The sequence below is a fragment of the Musa acuminata genome, chromosome BXJ1-4 (assembly GCF_036884655.1).
Source record: "Musa acuminata AAA Group cultivar baxijiao chromosome BXJ1-4, Cavendish_Baxijiao_AAA, whole genome shotgun sequence".
In the NCBI taxonomy this organism is placed as follows: domain Eukaryota; kingdom Viridiplantae; phylum Streptophyta; class Magnoliopsida; order Zingiberales; family Musaceae; genus Musa; species Musa acuminata.
This window is the reverse complement of record NC_088330.1, coordinates 35,810,289-35,829,150: the sequence shown is the minus strand read 5'-3', so window position 1 is coordinate 35,829,150 and position 18,862 is coordinate 35,810,289. Positions and strand designations below refer to the sequence as shown.

Here is an 18,862-nt window from a genome sequence, read left to right as displayed (position 1 = left end):
TCTCATTGTATCCATTGGTGATAACTATGCTTAGGCTCAATAATCAGCCCTAATATACTATAAAAAGCCCGTCCTTGAAAAAAAAAAATACTATTTACTTTTTCATAATATTTTCAAATCCTCTAACCAACTACGGGCGGGGTTTGTCCGACATGCACTCAACATAGTTTTTACAAGATTGTTCGTCGAATCATTTGTTTTTTCGACACACAATGAGTGTAGAAGTAGATCCCGTATTTTAACTCTTTCAATATGTCGAACAATCAAAATCTAATATAACAAAAGAAGCCACCCACCCTTCTATCGCCTTATATGTGGTGACTCCTTCAACTCGATATTAGGGACAGAGGACGCTAGAAGGGCCAATTTTAATCGTATGCACTATAATGAGTGTGTAATCAAAACCAGAGACCCCACCACCCTTGGAACGAATGCAGAAGCAACTCCCAATTATTTTTCCCACACCACCTAAATCATCTCCACACATCAAACAATCAAAATCTAACTTAACAAAAGTAAAAAAGAAAAAAAAAAATCAGATACTAAGCTACAAACTTGGTTGAAAGACACTTTGCTTGGATATGTTCATCCAATTACAAGGAGATGCCAACGGGTTGCAAATATACTTACACGTACACCCTCTCGTGGAGGTAATCGGAGAAGCAAGCGATCTCGAAAAACTGATTCGCTTGCAGTCAGAACAAGACGGCACAAATGCCTCCTCAACCAAGATCTGAGCATCATAACCAAATGACAAATTAGAGCAGGTCATATACTGTCATCCTACACATACCCGTATTACAAAAAAGGTCCTCCATAACATATGAAATATGCTTATTTCTCGCTTGTCTTCAAAGAGGAACTATAAGTCTCTCCTGGTGAAGTAAAGCCAGTCCTCTTAGTTTGAGAACGAAGCTGCTGACTGACGCTTCATGCTCGCCACGTCAAATCGTTCGATGAACCTTTGATCAGAAATTCTTGCTTTTGCAGCAGCAAAGCGCCGGTACTCGTCAAAAATTGAAGTGAGACACCAGCGCTGGAGTTTTCTTAGGCATCCAACAACACAACCAGTTCGATGCTGGACAAGTAGACAGATCAAGGATGAGATAGATGCTTTCCATCAATCAAGATGAGTATGAGTATGATGATGATGATGATGATGGAGGATAGGCAGACTTCACCTTTCCTCGTTTGCAATGAATAAGCAGCGGGCGATTTCGGACATCTGCATTTCAAAGTGGAGTCCATGAAAACAATATCATGTTGGAATAGAATGCCACTAAGAAAAGGCAATGAATTAGCTTCTACAAGTGTTCTATACCAAGGACAACTTTGAGGGCCTCGCGAATTGTATCTTCTGGGATGTTGGCAAAAGGTTCCTGCACAACAACTTGTTATTGTAATGCTTATAAAATAAATGTAACAACATATGCTAACATAGTCAAAAGAGGCATAATCCCCATGGAATGGTGCCATTTCTGCACAGCTAAAGTTCTTGGACCCTTTCCATGTATAAAGGAAATGCCAAGGAATTTTTGCATGTTTTGCAGCATATTTTTGGGATGATAATTTCTGCACGATTTGCGGTGTATCTTCGATATGATAAGTCTATCCCAAAATAAAAACATACTTAACTCACTAGCAGCGAATACATATTAGGAATAAAGAAAAAACAAAATGCACGAGAAAATTGCTAATACAAAGTATCATTGTTACACTGCAACTTCCTATATCCCCAAATACCAATAATAATTTGCATCATCTATATTATGAAGAACTCTATAGTTCTGTAGGTCATGCAACAAAACCTAATTGAAATATGTTGTGCCACCAGGGGAAGAAAGTTTTGATCGATAAGCAATTCTCGAGTCATATGTTGTGCCATTAAATGAATCTATATGCCTTTCCAAAGGAAATCTGCATCAACATGCTGTTTGATATGTCATCCTGTGCACTTATTGGTCCAAGATCCTGTTAGATCAGGCAGAATTATAAATCAGCTTTGCAACACTTTAATTGCCTAAATAATCTACTAAACGTTTTATGTTCTCTAGTTCAACATGAAATCTCAACCTGCTAACTAACGAGGAAAATTCATCCAAAAGAATGTCCAGACAATCAATAGACCCGCTGTAAAATACAAGCAACTCAATGGAGACTAAATTTCAAATAGTTATTGCAACACACCGATTACGATCAATGATTCTGATTAGTCCCGCATCGAAAATGGACAAAAACTAAGATTGACTTATAAGGGTTTATGAATTATTATTAACTTTGGCTTAAATATTTTAAACTAGTGGTTTAGGTTCAACGAAGTTAATAGGCTTATAAGGGTTAATGTAACTAATCTTAATTTCGACTTAAACATTTTGGGTTAGTGGTTTAGGTTCAATGAAGTTAATAGGCTTATAAGGGTTAATGTTAACTTCGACTTAAACATTTTAGATTAGTGGTTTAGACTCAATAAAATAATAGACTTATAAACATTTTGGATCAATGGTTTAGGCTCGATAAAGTTAATAGTTCAGTTATCCCATCAGATCAGGTTGTGACATTTACGTAACTTTGCCACTATATTATGAAACTTGTTCGTTCCTCAAGTTGACTATTAATTTGCAATTGTCATCCTTGACCTACCTTCCTCTTGTTTTCACCAAGTAGCAAGCTCACACACATCCGAGGGCACCCACCAATACGTGCACTGGTGGAGGTTTACCAACTGATGGAGCTAACATAGAATCCATCTGTCCGAGTAACAGGTCCGAAATTAGTTTTTCTTACAAGTGATATTCATGAACTTTCTTGTACTAGGAGGCTACCCAAAGTCTTTTTTCTCGCTTGTGCATATTGCAAATATCTTCCTACTTCAAAAAATCTGAACTATGGCAGACCCATTCCTCAAGCTGCAGCCTCATGGCTACTGCATGAAACACCAACATGGAGTTCTAACAACCAAGAAATCTGAAAATAAATTATGTTTTTTTCATGTCATAGTAGAAAATTCTAAGCAGGTATCGAAGCGGGGGCTCCGAAATCCAAAACCTGTTTCACATCCTCCCTATCTCAAGAGTCCAACCTACAAATTCAAGACTTGTTGCACTATTTTTGCCCAAGTTTTGGTTGAAGTGTAACCACTATCTTGCCCCTAAATGTAGTTGGAAAACAACACAAATCACAAGACCTTCAATTATTCATCGGTATATCAAAAACAACTAAAATAAAAAAGAATTTGTGACATCACTAGCTTAATCATCGTCAATAATGTACAATCTACGAGTTGAAAAGAAAAAAAAAAAAGAGGAAAACAGCACACAAACAAATATTAGAAGTACCAACACAGAAATCACCATGGCTTAGCTATTATAATAATCACCAATCTAAAATCCTCCACAGAAAGGACTTGTAATCAGATGTAGAACCCAAGAGGACTCCCAATTAGACGCAGACCCTATAGAACCAAGCCAAGAAACCAGTGTGCACAGCATGATGAACCATTCATCCAACACCCAAATCAAAAAGTCCTTCGAACCGAGAAGGGAATCATAATTACTACTGCAAGCATAACCATAAGAACAACGATCAAAAGGAGTACCTTGCGATTCTCAATCCCGAACTGGAAAAGTCCGATGCCATTCTCCCTAAGAAATTCCAAGTTCGCCTCCGGGTACGGCTCCGGGCAAAGGCACCTACCAATAATCCCATCAAAACCCTGGCCGAAGCAGATCAAGAGACCCAAGATCCAACCCGAGAAAACCGAAAGGGAGCAGAAGGATCACGCACAAGACGGAGCGAAGCCTCAGCGTCCTCAGGAAGCCGAAGTTGGCGGTTTCCGGGAACCCAGAGCGGTAGAGGCCGGCGTCCACCATGGCGAAATTGAGGGGCGGCACGAAGAGCAGCTCCTCCCCTCCGTCCCTCGTCGCCACCACCGGCTCGCCGCCTTCGGAAGCCAGAGCGTAGCAGCTGGGTTTCGCCACCATCGCTGCCGCCTGATGCTCCGCTGCCGCCACTGCTGCGCTGCGACGACGGGTCGCTCATCTCCCTTATAAAGAGACGGGACGAATATTCTTCGGAATCTTCTTCTTCCTTTTTCTCTTTTGAGAATATAAAATGTGGTGGGAAAAAGAGAGAAGGAAAAAAAAAAGGATAGCTTATCATTTTCCTTTTTTATATATAAAATAAAAAAATAATTTGGATAAAAAAAAGAGGAGGAAAAGGCAATGATGTCAAAACAAGTCACTTTAAAGTCTTTCTCCTATAAAGGGAGAGATCTAAAGTTATTTAGATGCCGTCTCTCATTCTTGCTCTTGTAAGGACAGAGACGAAAGGTGGAGGAGGAAAGGCACCGATGGGAAAGAAAACACCTTTTATTTTTAGTTTGGGAATAATTGTTGTGGTTGAGATGCTTTCGCGAGGAACAGAGGACGGAGACCGACCACTTAAATCAAAATGGTGGTGGGTTCGGCAAAAAGAGAATATTAAGTTAATAATAGAGTCGGATTATCTATCTTTTTAATTATGATCAAATGTTGATATTTATAAATAATTTTGAAATGATATAATGACCAAGTAATTAATAGAGTATTTTTTTAATTCACTAATATTGAGTATTTTTGATGAGATAGTAGTAGGATTTTGGCTTTGAACATCGTTTTCTTTTCTCATCACTTAAATCATCATCACATATGAGTTCAAGTAAATATTTGATATTAATAAATTTAATAAAAAATCATATATAATTTCATTTAAAATTTTATATTATTAAATTTAATTAAAAAAATAAATAAAAAGTATTATATTAAATGATGACACTAGAGATGTAATACTATATTAATTTAATATTACACTAGAGATGTAAGGTTCAAGTAAATATTTTAATTAATAAATTTAATAAAAAATCATATATCATTTCATTTAAATTTTTATATTAATAAATTTAATAAAAAAATTTAAAAAAATATTATATTAAATGATAATACTAAAAATATAATATTAATTTAATTTAATATTACATTACAGATGTAAAGTTTTATTCTTTTTGTGAGTTTCAAAAAATACTTTTGAAGGTAAGAAAAATCTGATAGATTTATGAATCTTAGTTCTCATATTCTTCAATCAATATGGGACCAAATGACCTTATCAACCCTTAAGATAATAAATATCTCGTTTATCAAAATATTATTAAATAAAAAAGATAATAAATGTCTCTAAGCGTCTGCAAGTGAGAAGATTCTCAATTATTTTTTATCTTCCAAGCAAATATAATAAATTGCCCACAAATAATATGAGACCAATGACCTCTGAAGTACAAATAAAATCATCAGAGATAAATGTAGCACACAAGTGCAAGTTAGCGTGGTTTTAAGAAATCTTGGCATTCACCGAATTTATACAAGCAGAAGTGCGTGAGGAATGGGTACAGGAAACACAATTAGGAAGCTCGGCAAATTTATATTGATTTAATGGTGGATGAACACTTTGAATGATCAGAAACATTCCATTTCCATATTTATTTTCTCAACTTTTCATGACCAAAAAAAAATCATCAATGTTTGCTTGCTTCATGGAAGAACAGCTTTCACCTCTTTCCTGTCTGCACCAAACACCTGTGAGCAAAACAAAATTTTAATTTGATTATGCACCCAAAAATCATGCCAAGAAAGTTTATGTGATATAGCAGGCTGTCTAGACTTTATTATATTCTTGTAATTTTGAATGATTAAATTTGTGCCATACTTTTAAATTACAATTAAGTATTCTCGCTTACCTCTGCACCAAAACCTTTTACATATACATTGGTAAATAGCTCAGAAGGATCAGGCATTGGGCTTTCCTGCAAATGAAGCAAGAGTATGATGATCAGAGAGCAAATGCTATTTTAATCTCAAGTCAGACATTATTGCCAACTTCTGATATAGTAAGCACCTTTGCTAGAGCAATGACATCATCCACTTCCTTCCTGACTTCTTTCTCAATATCCTGCACAAATATTTATAAAATTTTATAAAAAAGATTCTAGGAAAGAAAGTATAACCATATTTTAACATGTGAAAAAGCTGATTCAGAATAATATAGGGATATATACACCTTTGAGCTCAGAGGCAGTAGCCAGCTCATTGGACAATATCAGCTTCCTAACTCTTTCTATAGGATCACGCTCCTACAAGTGGCACAATCAACACAACTCGGTAAGTCAAATATAGAAATACGCATGTTAGCAAGCGCTTCCAACGGTAAGTCAAAGGCTAAATGCAGCTAACCACAATAAGTGCTTCCAGGATCTGACATGGAATGACCAGGGTACCTATAAGTGTCCATTTCAAGAATCTGTATGATGAAAGAATCAATGAGAAAAAAGTAGAACAAGTTAATTTCATGATTACATTTTTCACAAGAAACACCAATTTACAGCCTCTCCAAGAATAGTTGGTTGTTTATTGTCATTATGCTTCCAAATTGGTACATATAATTTGACTCCAAAGTATCGTATATATAAATATACCTGAAGATACTTTGGAGATTGATCCTTTTTCTGCTTTCATCTAGATATTTTTTCATATTCTAGTATTTTTTGGGCAGTAGCACCCCAGTTGCAAAGAATAAACACAACTATCAATATAAATAACATACTTGCAAACGAAAATTAAGAGTTCCAATCGAAGACCCTTTTCTTGCCTAAATTGCTGATTCTGGACTAATATTGAAGAGCAATACATAAGCATGTAGAGATGCTCGATCCTTTGCAAAGCCTCCTCAAATTTACAAATGATTAAGATCTCTAGATTGTAGGGGCGTTTACCACTTATTTAAATACCAGCATTTAGAAACTAAGTCTCAGTAATTCTGGTAACCTGTTGGATAATGGTACATACCAGCTAGTATGCGCAAACATTAATATTAAAATAACTGTATAATACTGGATATACATGTGGCATCCAACCATACCAGCCCGGCTCAAACTAGTACATACAGGACACTGCACCAGGAATATACCACTATACTTGGAAACCAATATTGGTAGTTGGTGCCAGCATTAGGATTTAACATCTCAAATGTGCACCAATGAAGATAAGCAACTTCGATCAGAACAAGCTTAAAAATGGACATGCTTGAAAGAAACATTACTTGTCCAATCCTAGAAAGTTGCATTTGAAACAGAACTATAGAACTCCTCGCTGACAAAACAGTTTATTACACTAAGATTACCGGATGTATGAATATGTAGGCGAGAAGATCAAAGGGACAATTTTCAATTTGGCTTGTGAAGTACCTCAAACTTATCTGGCCGGTCTTAAATTCATAATAGATATACATTTTTCAACCTTGAGTATTAATTTGTCTAATTACAAAATTTTGTCACAAAGACCAAAATATGCCTCCGGTATACAAGTATCTTCAAATAATGCAGTGCAATGGGAGGAAATCAACATATATCTCATGGAGAAGCGTAAAAGATAAGGTCATCTTTCCAAAACACAATCAAAGATAGATCATGTCACAGTTTGAAGTTATATATATGGCGATCAAAAGATTAAACACAATAAACAGACAGTAGTTGAAAATTTCAGCATTTATCACCTTAATGTAACATTACTATATAATTGTCTCCAGTTATTCAACTTATCAATCTCTATATAACAAAAGGACCAATTTAACGCAACTGTAGATGCTTATAAGTTATGGGGACCAATAACATAGAATTCATGAATTTGATTTCTAAATACATGACATACTTGTAGATGAATGAGAGCTGGATTCAAAAGCATGTTACTTACAATGGGTCCATTTTGCAGCGCATATTCTTTTGCAAATTAGCATGCTTGCTTCACAGCAAGAACATCCATTCCATCAACCTGTTCATACAAAGACTGTATTAGGTTCAAACCATTGAAGTATTAAGTTAGCACAGCTACCACTTGTGGAAAATAAGACTACAAACTTTGTTGAGCCCAAACGATTGGCCAAAATGCTTAAACTAAGATTTAATAATAGATTATCCATCAGACTCCTTATAAACTAATCTTATTTTTGTCCGCTTCCAATATGGGACTAATCAGAGTCTTACAAACTCTCCCACTTAAGAGCTTAATGATCTCATAAAAACCCAATATACCCCAAATCAAATCCTAATATGGTGTATGTGAGGAGTAGCCCAATAGTAGCTCCACGTCGTGATAAGTCTAACTCCATCCAGAAGTAGTCATTTCCACCTGATGGGCTAACTAGCCTGTCAACTTCGTTGAGCTCAAATCACTAACAATAATGTTTAAGTTGAGGTTGATAGTAGTACACCCGTCAAACCAAGTTAATCTTAGTCTTGCCCACCTTCAATGTGGGATTAATCCGGATGTTACAAACAGACTTAAATGTGATTACCGTAAAAGGTAGTAATTGTATATCCACTTTATGCAAGGTCGATGTATGATGATACCGGACCACTGTAGAAGCTAGATGACACATTATACACACTGTGGTACAGTGGTGTGCTCAATCATGTGCTACATTCAATTGTTAGCTCAATATCACCATTTTTTATGTTTTGTGCCACATCATCCATGAAAAATATGCAGCAGCATGGACTGACACAACACTTTTAGCTAACATAATAAAGTTCTCCCTCTACCTTGTCCTCCCAAACCACAAAAGAAAATTTTCAAAGATAAGAAAAAAAAGACAGAAGTCCGAACCTTGCTTATCTCCCTTTTTGAATGTGTAGATACATGTGCCCAAAGAAGTCACCAGATTGTGCATGCTTATCACAATCAATAGTCAAATCATGAATAATTACGAAAATAGCACATTTATGCTTGCTTATGCCCAAAGACTACCAACAAGGACATTAGAAAGGAATATATGCCATGTTTTGCCAAACAAACCATGCAACTTGACTCAGAAAATTAGGTATCATGTTGCAAGCATAGACCAAAGCTACCGATGAGCAATAAATTAGTAAATTGGAATACGAGTAAAATACAATATTGTATATATTAAAAATAACTGTAAACAACGAACATCATAGTGTCAAGACATACGGGAAGAAATTGTTGATTGATGAATCTAATAGATAAATTTTCACCAATGCATCCACATAGCGCACTGCTTAAAAGAAGCTCTCATGAAACAAGATTTGCCAGATGAAGCACATGTAGAAAAACCTACTGACCTAGTACAACTTGAAGCATTTTCTCATACGCCAAGGACCTATGAGTTTCCAGCATGCAACTAGAAGTAGATTGCCTCCTACCCCTTCTATTTTTTCACCTTTCGCATCTATAAATAAGGAAAACCTAACAGATAAACACACACACTCTGTGCTAAAAGATAGCAGCAAATCATAGTCAACTCTCAAAAAAAATAAAAAGTTTCATACATTCTTCCAATCATATACTAAATTAAACTACTGCAAATAGCTTTAAGATTTGAAAAAATAGAACCATCATTGGATTCTGGGAAGATAAACAAATAATGTTTTTAGAATCAAGAATTATATGGTTCAATTTCACAATACCATTAAGACTATTTATATGTCTCAGTTGTCAAGTAGTTGATTCTAAAGATCAACATCAAAGCTCAAAATTATGTTCAACACGAAGTATCAAAACTAACAAGGGCTGTTAGAATCAAGAATTATATGATTCAATTACACAATACCACTATTTGTATGTCTCAATTGTCAAGTACTTGATTCTAAACAGCAACATAAAAGCTCAAAATTACATACATGAAGCAGAGTCTGTCGTACCGAATCGTACCGTCCGGTATAGGCGATACGTACCGGTCCGATAGGCTAACGGTACGTGAACCGTCCGCTACCGATCCGTCTGTAGCAGTGTACTGTAATACTGTAGCAGTGCACTTGTCCTTGGTTCGCGGCCCCGTCACCATACAACGCAAAGGACACGGTCCCCTCCTTGGAGTACTTCTGGGCGAAGGCCAGGCCACACCCAAGCGGCACCTGGGCGCCAACAATCCCGTGGCCGCCGAAGAACCCGGAGTCCTTCTTGTAGAAGTGCATCGACCCGCCCTTCCCCTTAGAGCAACCAGCGCGGCGACCCATGAGCTCGGCGAATGACTCAACAAGGGACCCGCTACGGGCAAGGAATGTGCAGTGGTCGCGTTAGGCGGTGATTACGGCGTCCTTCTTGGTGATGACCGCCTATAGGCCGACGGCGACGGCCTCCTGGCCGTCGTAGAGGTGGCAGAACCCGGGAATGAGCTTGGACTTGTGGAGGGAGTTGGCGGCGGTCTCCATGCGGCGCATCACGGACATGTCACGGAAGAAGGAGAGGAGCTCGGAGGGGGTGGTGTCGACGAGGGGCGAGGGGGGCTCGATCTTGTGGCCCTTGAAGGGGACGCTGGTCTCAACGGTGATCGGGGGTTGACCGCCGGTGGAGGAGGCGAAAGGGCGCAGGAGGAGGAGGAGGAGGCGATGGTGGTGGTGGAGGCGTAGAGAGGCGGCGGAGAGACGGTGGGCGGCGGCGGCCATGATAGGAAGATGGGGAGTTGCGACGAGAGCGGAAGGTATGGTCGGTGGGATTCTATATCTCCGCGTTCGCTGTCCTTCAATATCTGTAAAGGTTCAGATGCGCCATCGGACGGTTGCGGTTCAGCAGCCAATAATAATCCTTTATTAATGCAATAAACGTTAAGAATCAGAGCAAAAAACGAGAACCAGAAGATCTGAACCGTTCGATCGCGGCGTTCTCCGGATCGTACGTTTTATTTTCTAGCTGATCGTGTAAAAATCCCATCGCTCTCTCTCTCTCTCTCACACACACATTTCGCTCCCAAAAAGTGCGAGTGATGACCATTGGGTTGGTGGCCTTTGGGTCATCACATTCCTCATCATGCTTCACTGTAAATGATAAATAATTAATCCTTCTTAACAAAATTAAAGGCATACTCTTTATTTGTCAAAAACAAAACAAAACAAAACAAAATATATAGCGAGCGAAGCCTTCGACGTGATTGCGAAGGACACATTAATTTTAGCCATTGGATTAATAAATTAAAATCACAATCAGAATTCGAATGTAAGCCATCGCGAGTGTCTTCATACATAAGGCGATGGGGCCAAAACCTTGAGACTTGCATATGCTAACATCGTAAACAGTAAGATACCCACGTGTACAAGTATCATAATATTCGTCACCTAAAAAGGTTCTGAGAGCTAATCTACAGCAGCAGAGACATGGGGAAGGAAAGATTCGCGTGGCTTGGTGCAGGTGACTGAAGCAGAGAGCAAAAATGACTCTGGCCGGGACTTCAAGCGCCCTTGTTGCCTTGTTGGAGGCTGACCAAGGCGTGGTACGACCCTTTGGGCCCCTTGGCCAGAAGCGACGCGTGGGTGCCCTTCTCCACCACCACCCCCTTGTCCAATACAGCGATGAGGTCGCAGTTCTGGATGGTGCTCAGCCTGTGCGCCACCACCACGCTGGTCCTCCCCACCATCAGCCTCTCCAACGCCTCCTGCACCATCTTCTCCGACTGACTGTCGAGCGCGCTCGTGGCCTCGTCCAGCAGTAGTATCGTTGGGTTCTTCAGTATGGCCCTCGCAATCGCGATCCTCTGCTTCTGCCCGCCGGAGAGCTGTACCCCGCGGTCGCCGCAGTATGTGTGGTAGCCGTCTTTGAGAGAGCTGATGAAGTCGTGAGCGTTTGCGGCCCTGGCGGCGTCCTCTATCTCCGCAGCGGTGGCCTCTTCAGTCCCGTACGCGATGTTCTCCTGGATGGTCCCGGCAAACAGCGTCGGCTCCTGTCCCACCATGCCGATGTGCTTCCTCAGCGATCGGAGGTTGTAGGACTTGATGTCCCTTCCGTCGATCTTGACTGTCCCTTTAAGTGGGTCATAGAATCGTTCGATGAGTCCGATGATGGTCGACTTTCCGGACCCGCTCTGCCCTACCAGTGCGGTTGACTTGCCTGCCTCGATGTGGAGGGTGAAATGTCTGAAGACGACGACGTCAGGGCGTGCTGGGTAAGCGAAGTCCACGCCGCGGATATCGATGTCTCCGTTGACTTTCTTCGGGCGCTGCCCCTCCTGATCGTTGGGCTCGATGCGGGTGTCGCGGTCCAGCACACCGAAAACCGAGCCCACGGCGTCGGCGCCCTTGGCCAGGTCGGTGGTCATGCTGCCTGCTTCGGCAATGACACGGCCGGTGCTGACGAGAATCATGAAGGTCTGGAAGAGGGCCTTTGAGGTGATGTACCCTTGATCGATGAGCTTGCCGCCGTACCAGAAATCGAGGGCCCAGGTGCAGTGCATGACGCTCTGGGAGAAACCGAGGCCGATGCCGGCGAACCACGACTGCCGGATGCTCTCGCGGCGAGGGCCTTCCTGCGCAGCTTGGAACATCTGGAGGATCCGGTCCTGCGAGGAGAAGGCGGCGATGGTGCGCAGGTTGGAGACGGCCTCGGCCGCGATCTTGCTGCTCTGGGACTGTGACTTGATGGCCTTCGCCGACAACCTCTTCAGGAGGACACGTCGAGCATAGAAGGAGACGATAATGAGGGGTTGCACGGCAATTATGACAAGGGCCAGCCTCCATGCGATGACCAGTCCCATGGTCCATGCAATTGCCACCGCCGAGGCCGTCTGAATTATTAGAGACAATCGATCGCCCACCAATGATCGTACCTGCATGCCGGACAGCCACTGTGGTCAGTGATTCATGGAGTTCGAGGAGTGTTTGCGAAGGCGTGATACTTACCACGTTGGCATCATTAGCGAGTCGAGCGAGAACGGCTCCGGTAGAGTTCTCATCCTCGTCGAACCAGCCCACTTCGAAAGTAAGGATCTTGGAGAGCATCTTCTCTCTTACCCGCTTCGTCAGGTACTCCCCCATGGCACCAAAGTTGTAGTGCTGCACGACGTTGATGACGAAAGATAAGATCGACAACGCCACGAAGATGAGCGCGTAGGTCCTCGTTTTCGACTTGATCCGGTCGTTATCGTTCGTGAAGAACACCGACACCAGGCCACCCATTGCGAATGCATACGTCGGCTGAATCGCACCGAACAATATCGCGCCGAGGCTCCCCAGCAGCGACTGCTTCCACTCCGGCGCGTTCAGCGTCAACAGCCTCCGGAACGAAGGTTCCAGGAGTTTTGGCTGCTTAAAGGTCTCATCGTCGCCATCGGCAGACGTGTCAAAGGACCTCTTTGAGCTGCTCCTGCTCGCGGCCGACAACCTCCTGCTCATGCTGCCGTTGCTTCCAGTCCGCGAATCTGACGTGATTTCATTCACGGCGGAAGAGGACGTTCCTCCTTCGACTTTTGTAGCTCTTGCTGTCTGTTGTAAGCGGACGAGCGACGAGTAAAGCCCCTCTTCGTTGCCGATGAGATCATCGTGGGAGCCGCTTTCCATGACCTGGCCATCTTGAACCACCGTGATCACGTCGGCGTTTCTTATGGTGGAGAGGCGGTGCGCGATCACGATAGCGGTCCTGCCGACGGACGCCAGGTCGAGCGCTTCCTGGACGACCCGCTCCGACTCTGAGTCCAGTGCACTTGTGGCCTCGTCGAGGAGGAGGATCTTGGGTGACTTGAGCACCGCCCTCGCAATAGCTATCCGTTGCTTCTGTCCTCCCGACATCTGCACGCCTCTTTCTCCTACCTGTGAACAACCAGCTTTTGGATTAGCATCTGCATCAATGGGGTCTATCTCCTACAGACAGGTTCGAAGCATGATGATGCATTCAGTCAGTGGCTACTCTAATCAAGAGAACTCCTCATCAGTTGACCTATGAACAACATTTCTTTAAATTCATGGGCAGCAGGATTCTATGAGCACAAAGGAATTCAAGATAACGTTAGAATATGGACCAGAAGCTAGATTCCTTGAATACAAGCTACCTTCTTAGTTACGCATTAGACGTAACTGGTGACGTTAAAGTTCATGAACCAGATTCTTCGCGTTTAACATACTATTATTCCATAAAGGTCATAGAAGAGACGGGATTGTTCCCACTTCGGTGGCGATTGCTGTGTTCTGTCATATAATATATGCATGTTTATGGGATATAATAAGCCGACATCAACATAGTTTATGGATACCAAACTGGCACATGTCGAGTCTTTCAAATGTCTATCCTTAATGTAGTTTATGGAGCTGATCAGAAAAGGAGAGTTGAAATTGATCTACCTGGGTGTCGTATCCCTGCGGCAGCTGAGAGATGAAGTTATGGGCGTTTGCTACCTTGGCGGCTGCCACCACCTCCTCCATGGTCGCGTCTTCCTTCCCGAAGAGTATGTTTTCCTTGATGGATGTGGCGAACAGAGCAGGCTCCTGGCTCACCAACCCCATCTGCGACCTCAGCCACTTGAGCTTCAGCCTCCTGATGTCCACCCCATCAAGCAAAATCTCTCCCGCGAGCGGGTCGTAGAAGCGTTCCAACAGCGCAATCACCGTCGACTTCCCCGACCCGCTGCCGCCCACCAGCGCCACCGTCATCCCCGCCGGCACCTTCAGATTGAAGTCCCGGAATATGAAGGTCGCCGGTCGCGATGGGTAAGCGAATTGCACCCCCTTGAATTGTACGCTCCCGGACACGCTCGCCAACACTTGACCGTCACTGCTCTCGGTGTCGATCTTGGGAACCCGCCTGATTACCTTCATTATGCGCTCTCCGGCTGAGCTTGCCTCCGAGAAGTACTTCACGTTGGAAAGACCCGATCCCAGCGACCTGTTTCGACAGTCCGTTAGATGCAATGCAATGCACGGAACTCGCGGAGAGCGGAAAGGGGAAGAGGAGTAGTCGGGCAATTACAGGCCGCCGACGATGACGGAACCCCCAACCGCGAAGACGGTACCGCCCTTTGCGCCGTGGTACATGACGAGGCGGCTGCCGTACCAGGCCATGAAGGACCAGATGGCGAAGGTGATGCCGTTGCTCCCGATGGCGAGACCCTTGGCGAGGCCCTGCTTGAGGCCGAGCTTGACGGAGTGCTCGAGCGCGGCAGAGAACTTGGCCATGGTGCCGGCCTCCGCCGTGAAGGAGTAGACGGTGCGGATGGAGGAGACGGACTGCTCCACGATGGTGCCGGCCTTGTTGTACTCCTCGCCGATCTTTCTCGCCAGGCCCATGAGAATCCGCCCGTACATGAGGCCGGGAATAATTAGGAGCACCACCGTCGGGCAGGCCACCAGGGCCAGCCTCCACATCATGACGAATCCGGCAACGTAGCTGCCCACGCATGTGGACGCGTTCATGATGAAGTTGGGCACCTGCACGATCCCTCGTTACGATGCTGCAAGTGCTGATCAAAGAGGAGGGAGGAACAGCAAAGACCTTCTCGCTGATGGCGTCTTGGACCACGAGGCTGTCGCTGGAGACGCTGGTGATGACCTCGGTGCCGGACCCGGCGTTGAGGTCGAAGTACTCGATGTCCTGCCTCATCACCGCTTTCAGGTACCGCGATCGCATTCGCGAGGCTTGACGCTCGCCGGTCCTCGTCCAGCAATATCCCTCTGCAAAAGGATGTCCGGATTCAAATATCGTACTCGAGCTACACAGAATCAGACGGAACAGAGCGTACCGCAAAAAGACGCCACAAAACTTCCGCACGCCAAGTACAGCATGTTGACGGCACCCTGATGCACGCCATGGCTAAAAGGATTGAGCAGATGAGAGACAAACGAAAGATCAAGGAGGAAAAGGAGAAGCATGTCACCTTGCTGATAGAGCCACTGAAATCAGACAAGGAAGAAGGGCCACTTCCCAAATCATTAATGATTCTACTGGTTAGGTAAAACATGACAGGCAAGGACACGCCGTCGCCGACGGCGCCGATGAATCCCACAGTCATCAAGAAACGATCCACAGTATCGGCATGCATAAATATCGTCCAAAAGGAGGACATGGAGGAAGAACTCCCTTCGGTTCTCCCACCAGCCTCCTCTCTCTCTCCTCTCGCCATCTCTCTCCTTTCTCCTTGAGACAGAGAGCAGAGTAACACCATCTCTTTTATGCCCCTCTTCCTCGTAGGTGGCATTTGGAAATTAAGACCGGCGAAATTGAACAGAATAATAGGTAGGAAGGGATGGGAAACTGCCATACAGCGAGATGGATTCCCAATTAAAGATTTGCCATATTCGATAATATCATTTACTTTTCTTGTATTTTTAATATTAAACCGCCAAACGAGCAGGCTGTTGGGTAAGGCAAGAGTCTTGGAATCGCGATCGAGTGAGTCATCGAACGCGGTGGACAAGCAAGGTTGTCAAGGTGATATCGTCATTGATGACGACTACAAGTTATGCTTGTGACACCCATCCAGCCAAGCCTAGCTATGATGAATGGGACTATGGATTACTTGGATCGCACGAATTTGATTGACTCTGCCCGGCGACCCGATTGCGCTCGACACGTCACTTCAGGCGCCGATGCCCGTCTATTTCGGTGCCCGTTAGAGGTCACATGCGAGGAAAGCGAGTCACCTTACCAACTCAATATTCAATTAGTCTTTTTTTTATCACGTTGTTTATGGTTGATAGACGATATTATATTATGATGACTTACTTCTTTACGGTGCGTAGTTTGCATCACGTGCTCAAAAGGCGAATTGCTTTAGCAAATTGTATGTCGCAAATCGTAGCACGCCTCCTTCTCGTCGCTCTCCTAAGTTGACGTGCGGTGCGAGCCCAAATGTGTTTGTTGGCCATGACGAGTGGTGCCAGGAGACTCCAAGGAGTCCATCGTGGGCACCTGCCCCACAACACCCATCGCATCCATGTGGACTTCGATAGGTGAAATGAAACGGGGGATCAACGTACCAAGTAGCGTATCAAAGTCGAATGAAACTACCGTAGTAACTTCGAAGACAAGTCAATGTTGAAGACAAGCACGACTTCGCCAAATATTTGGCGACAACATGCCTTGTAGACTGTATGAACGAAGGTGGAAAGTCTTTGACCAAACACCAACGTTTTGCAGCAAAGTTAGTACAGTTGATGAGACGATATATGACGCAGTACTAACGTAAATCGAAACGTACCTGTGGACTATATGTCATCGCCGGGACTCCGACGTACGGCACCGCCGACCGAACTGGTGGTGCAGAGCGGTTCCGGGAAATCGACCATCGTCGGACTCATCGAGCGATTCTATAACACGCTTAAAGAGATAGTAAAGATCGACGGAAGGGACATCGAGCCCTGCAACCTCCGATCGATGAGGAGGCACGTCGGCATGGAAGCGCAGGAGCGGACGCTGACCATCCAGGAGAACATCGCGTAGGGGACGTATGGAAGGAGCCACCGCGGCGGAGATTAGAGGACGCGGCCAGGGCTGCAACCGCGTACGACTTCGCTAGCTCTCTCGATGATGGCTACCACACGTCCTGCGGCGGCCGCGGTGTGCCGCCCTCTGGCGGGCTGATGCAGTGGATGGCGATCGCGAGCGCCATTATAAAGAACACGGCGTTACTGCTGCTGCATTATTTAGGTTGAGAGTTCTAATTTTTATATCATAAAATTATATTTAATATGTAGATAAAAATGTTATCAGATCAATTTTTTTTTCATTTTACTTGGTTAATAAATAAATAATAAATAGTTTGGATGATTGCAAGGTCCTGATCTGCTCTCTGCATACACCACCATAAAGAGAAAGATAACCGACTCTGACATACGAGGAGGATGAGTCATGAAAACTGCAATGGCAGTACTGACTCTGACATATGACGAGGAGTTATCACGAGAACTGCAATGACAGTACTGACTCTGACACATGTCGAGAGAACTGCGAAGGCAGTAGGACCCGATCTCATTTGGCAAGCAACCCAATCAGATACGATCCATACGAAGCAAGTCATGATGGACCACCGAAGTCGGTGGCAGGTCGCAGTGGCATACAGCCGGAAGCCAGATGATGCGACACCGCAGGAGTTCTGAAGTCGGAGTCTCCGACGAATGCTCTTCGGCTGCCAAGACAATGCAGAGAGTAGGGGACGAAGCATTCATTGATCTGTTACTGTTGGAGGATGATGTGGGTGGAGTTTCCTACGAATGGTGTTCAGCTGCGGAGGCAACGAAGAATTTACCTGATGATGTCGTCCCTCAGGGTTATATCACTTTTATTTGGTTCATGGATAAAAGTCTGAAATCTCGAACATTATGTCGAGATCGGATGAGATTTTTAATGTCTGCATTAATGGTGCTATTGCATTATTTCACAAAAAAATATATTTTAAGTTCGAATTTATATTTTTTGCATCTTTTATGTTGTTTAATGTAGTATTTTTTATTTAAAAGATTATAATATCTTCTTTGTTTTTTAGATTTATATTTTTTTTAATAATATATTAATTAAAAAATGATATGTAGATATCTAACTTTGCATGGATGTCAACTTCACATCAAATCAAACACCTAATCAACCTTGCGTGTGTCAATATGATCGATGATTCAAATGTCTTCACATGCGAGCATGATGTTTTAATATCAAAAAATAATCCACTACATATTGTTAGTTATATGTACCTATAAATTAATGATGACCTATGACACGTTACGACAATCTCTTTACTTATTATTATTAGTATTTTATTATATATTATGATGTCCTTGGGTATATACAATAGGAATCAGATCGTGATGAGATCATGATAATAAGACCGATTCAACTTTAAACATAGATTCTAAATCATCCCGGTCATAGGTTACTCGAGAATAACATCGACATAATTGGATAGACCGGTACACTATATACTTGTTCATATGATAGATGCGATTGGTCTCATAGTCGTTCGTGTGAGGACACTAGAGGTACAGTGCAGGTGCTCATTGAAGAATTAGTTCACTGATTGATCCGCTTATAAAATGCTAAATGGTTAATGATACCTAACGTAAGACAGTGATTCC

The 18,862-nt window shown here is 43.2% G+C and overlaps 2 protein-coding genes and 1 pseudogene across 3 annotated transcripts; all 3 read right to left on the bottom strand.

Moving 5' to 3' along the window:
* Positions 1–555: 555 nt before the first annotated feature.
* LOC103983211 (tyrosine-protein phosphatase DSP1) lies at positions 556–4,030 on the bottom strand. The gene is made up of 5 exons (XM_009400411.3): positions 3,784–4,030; positions 3,596–3,689; positions 1,322–1,379; positions 1,182–1,225; positions 556–1,078 (listed from the first exon to the last, which is right to left on the bottom strand). The coding sequence occupies exons 1-5, from the start codon at positions 3,978–3,980 to the stop codon at positions 899–901; spliced, it is 573 nt and encodes a 190-aa protein (XP_009398686.2). The 5' UTR covers positions 3,981–4,030; the 3' UTR covers positions 556–898.
* Positions 4,031–6,260: 2,230 nt separating this feature from the next.
* Positions 6,261–10,543, bottom strand: LOC135660005 (pyruvate dehydrogenase E1 component subunit alpha-1, mitochondrial-like; annotated as a pseudogene).
* Positions 10,544–10,944: 401 nt separating this feature from the next.
* LOC135659979 (putative multidrug resistance protein) lies at positions 10,945–17,393 on the bottom strand. Of its 2 annotated transcripts, none has more exons than XM_065176338.1 (7): positions 16,996–17,393; positions 15,538–15,592; positions 15,291–15,469; positions 14,769–15,226; positions 14,144–14,684; positions 12,710–13,615; positions 10,945–12,636 (listed from the first exon to the last, which is right to left on the bottom strand). In XM_065176338.1, exons 1-7 carry the CDS (start codon positions 17,011–17,013, stop codon positions 11,266–11,268), a joined length of 3,528 nt encoding a protein of 1,175 aa, XP_065032410.1. In that variant the 5' UTR covers positions 17,014–17,393; the 3' UTR covers positions 10,945–11,265. The 2 variants fall into 2 exon arrangements, with proteins under 2 accessions (XP_065032410.1, XP_065032409.1); XM_065176337.1 differs by lacking the exon at positions 16,996–17,393 and adding an exon at positions 15,673–16,010.
* Between the last annotated feature and the right edge of the window lie 1,469 nt (positions 17,394–18,862).

Coding starts and splice junctions, on each gene's coding strand:
- LOC103983211 (XM_009400411.3), bottom strand. CDS start 3,980: ATGGTGGCGAAACCCAGCTGCTACGCTCTGGCTTCCGAAGGCGGCGAG. Junction 3,690..3,783: donor CTGAGGCTTCGCTCCGTCTT/GTGCGTGATCCT, acceptor GATTATTGGTAG/GTGCCTTTGCCCGGAGCCGT. Junction 1,226..1,321: donor GGCCCTCAAAGTTGTCCTTG/GTATAGAACACT, acceptor TTTGAAATGCAG/ATGTCCGAAATCGCCCGCTG.
- LOC135659979 (XM_065176337.1), bottom strand. CDS start 15,993: ATGCCACCTACGAGGAAGAGGGGCATAAAAGAGATGGTGTTACTCTGC. Junction 15,593..15,672: donor TCAGTGGCTCTATCAGCAAG/GTGACATGCTTC, acceptor GGCGTGCATCAG/GGTGCCGTCAACATGCTGTA. Junction 15,470..15,537: donor TTTTGTGGCGTCTTTTTGCG/GTACGCTCTGTT, acceptor ATCCTTTTGCAG/AGGGATATTGCTGGACGAGG.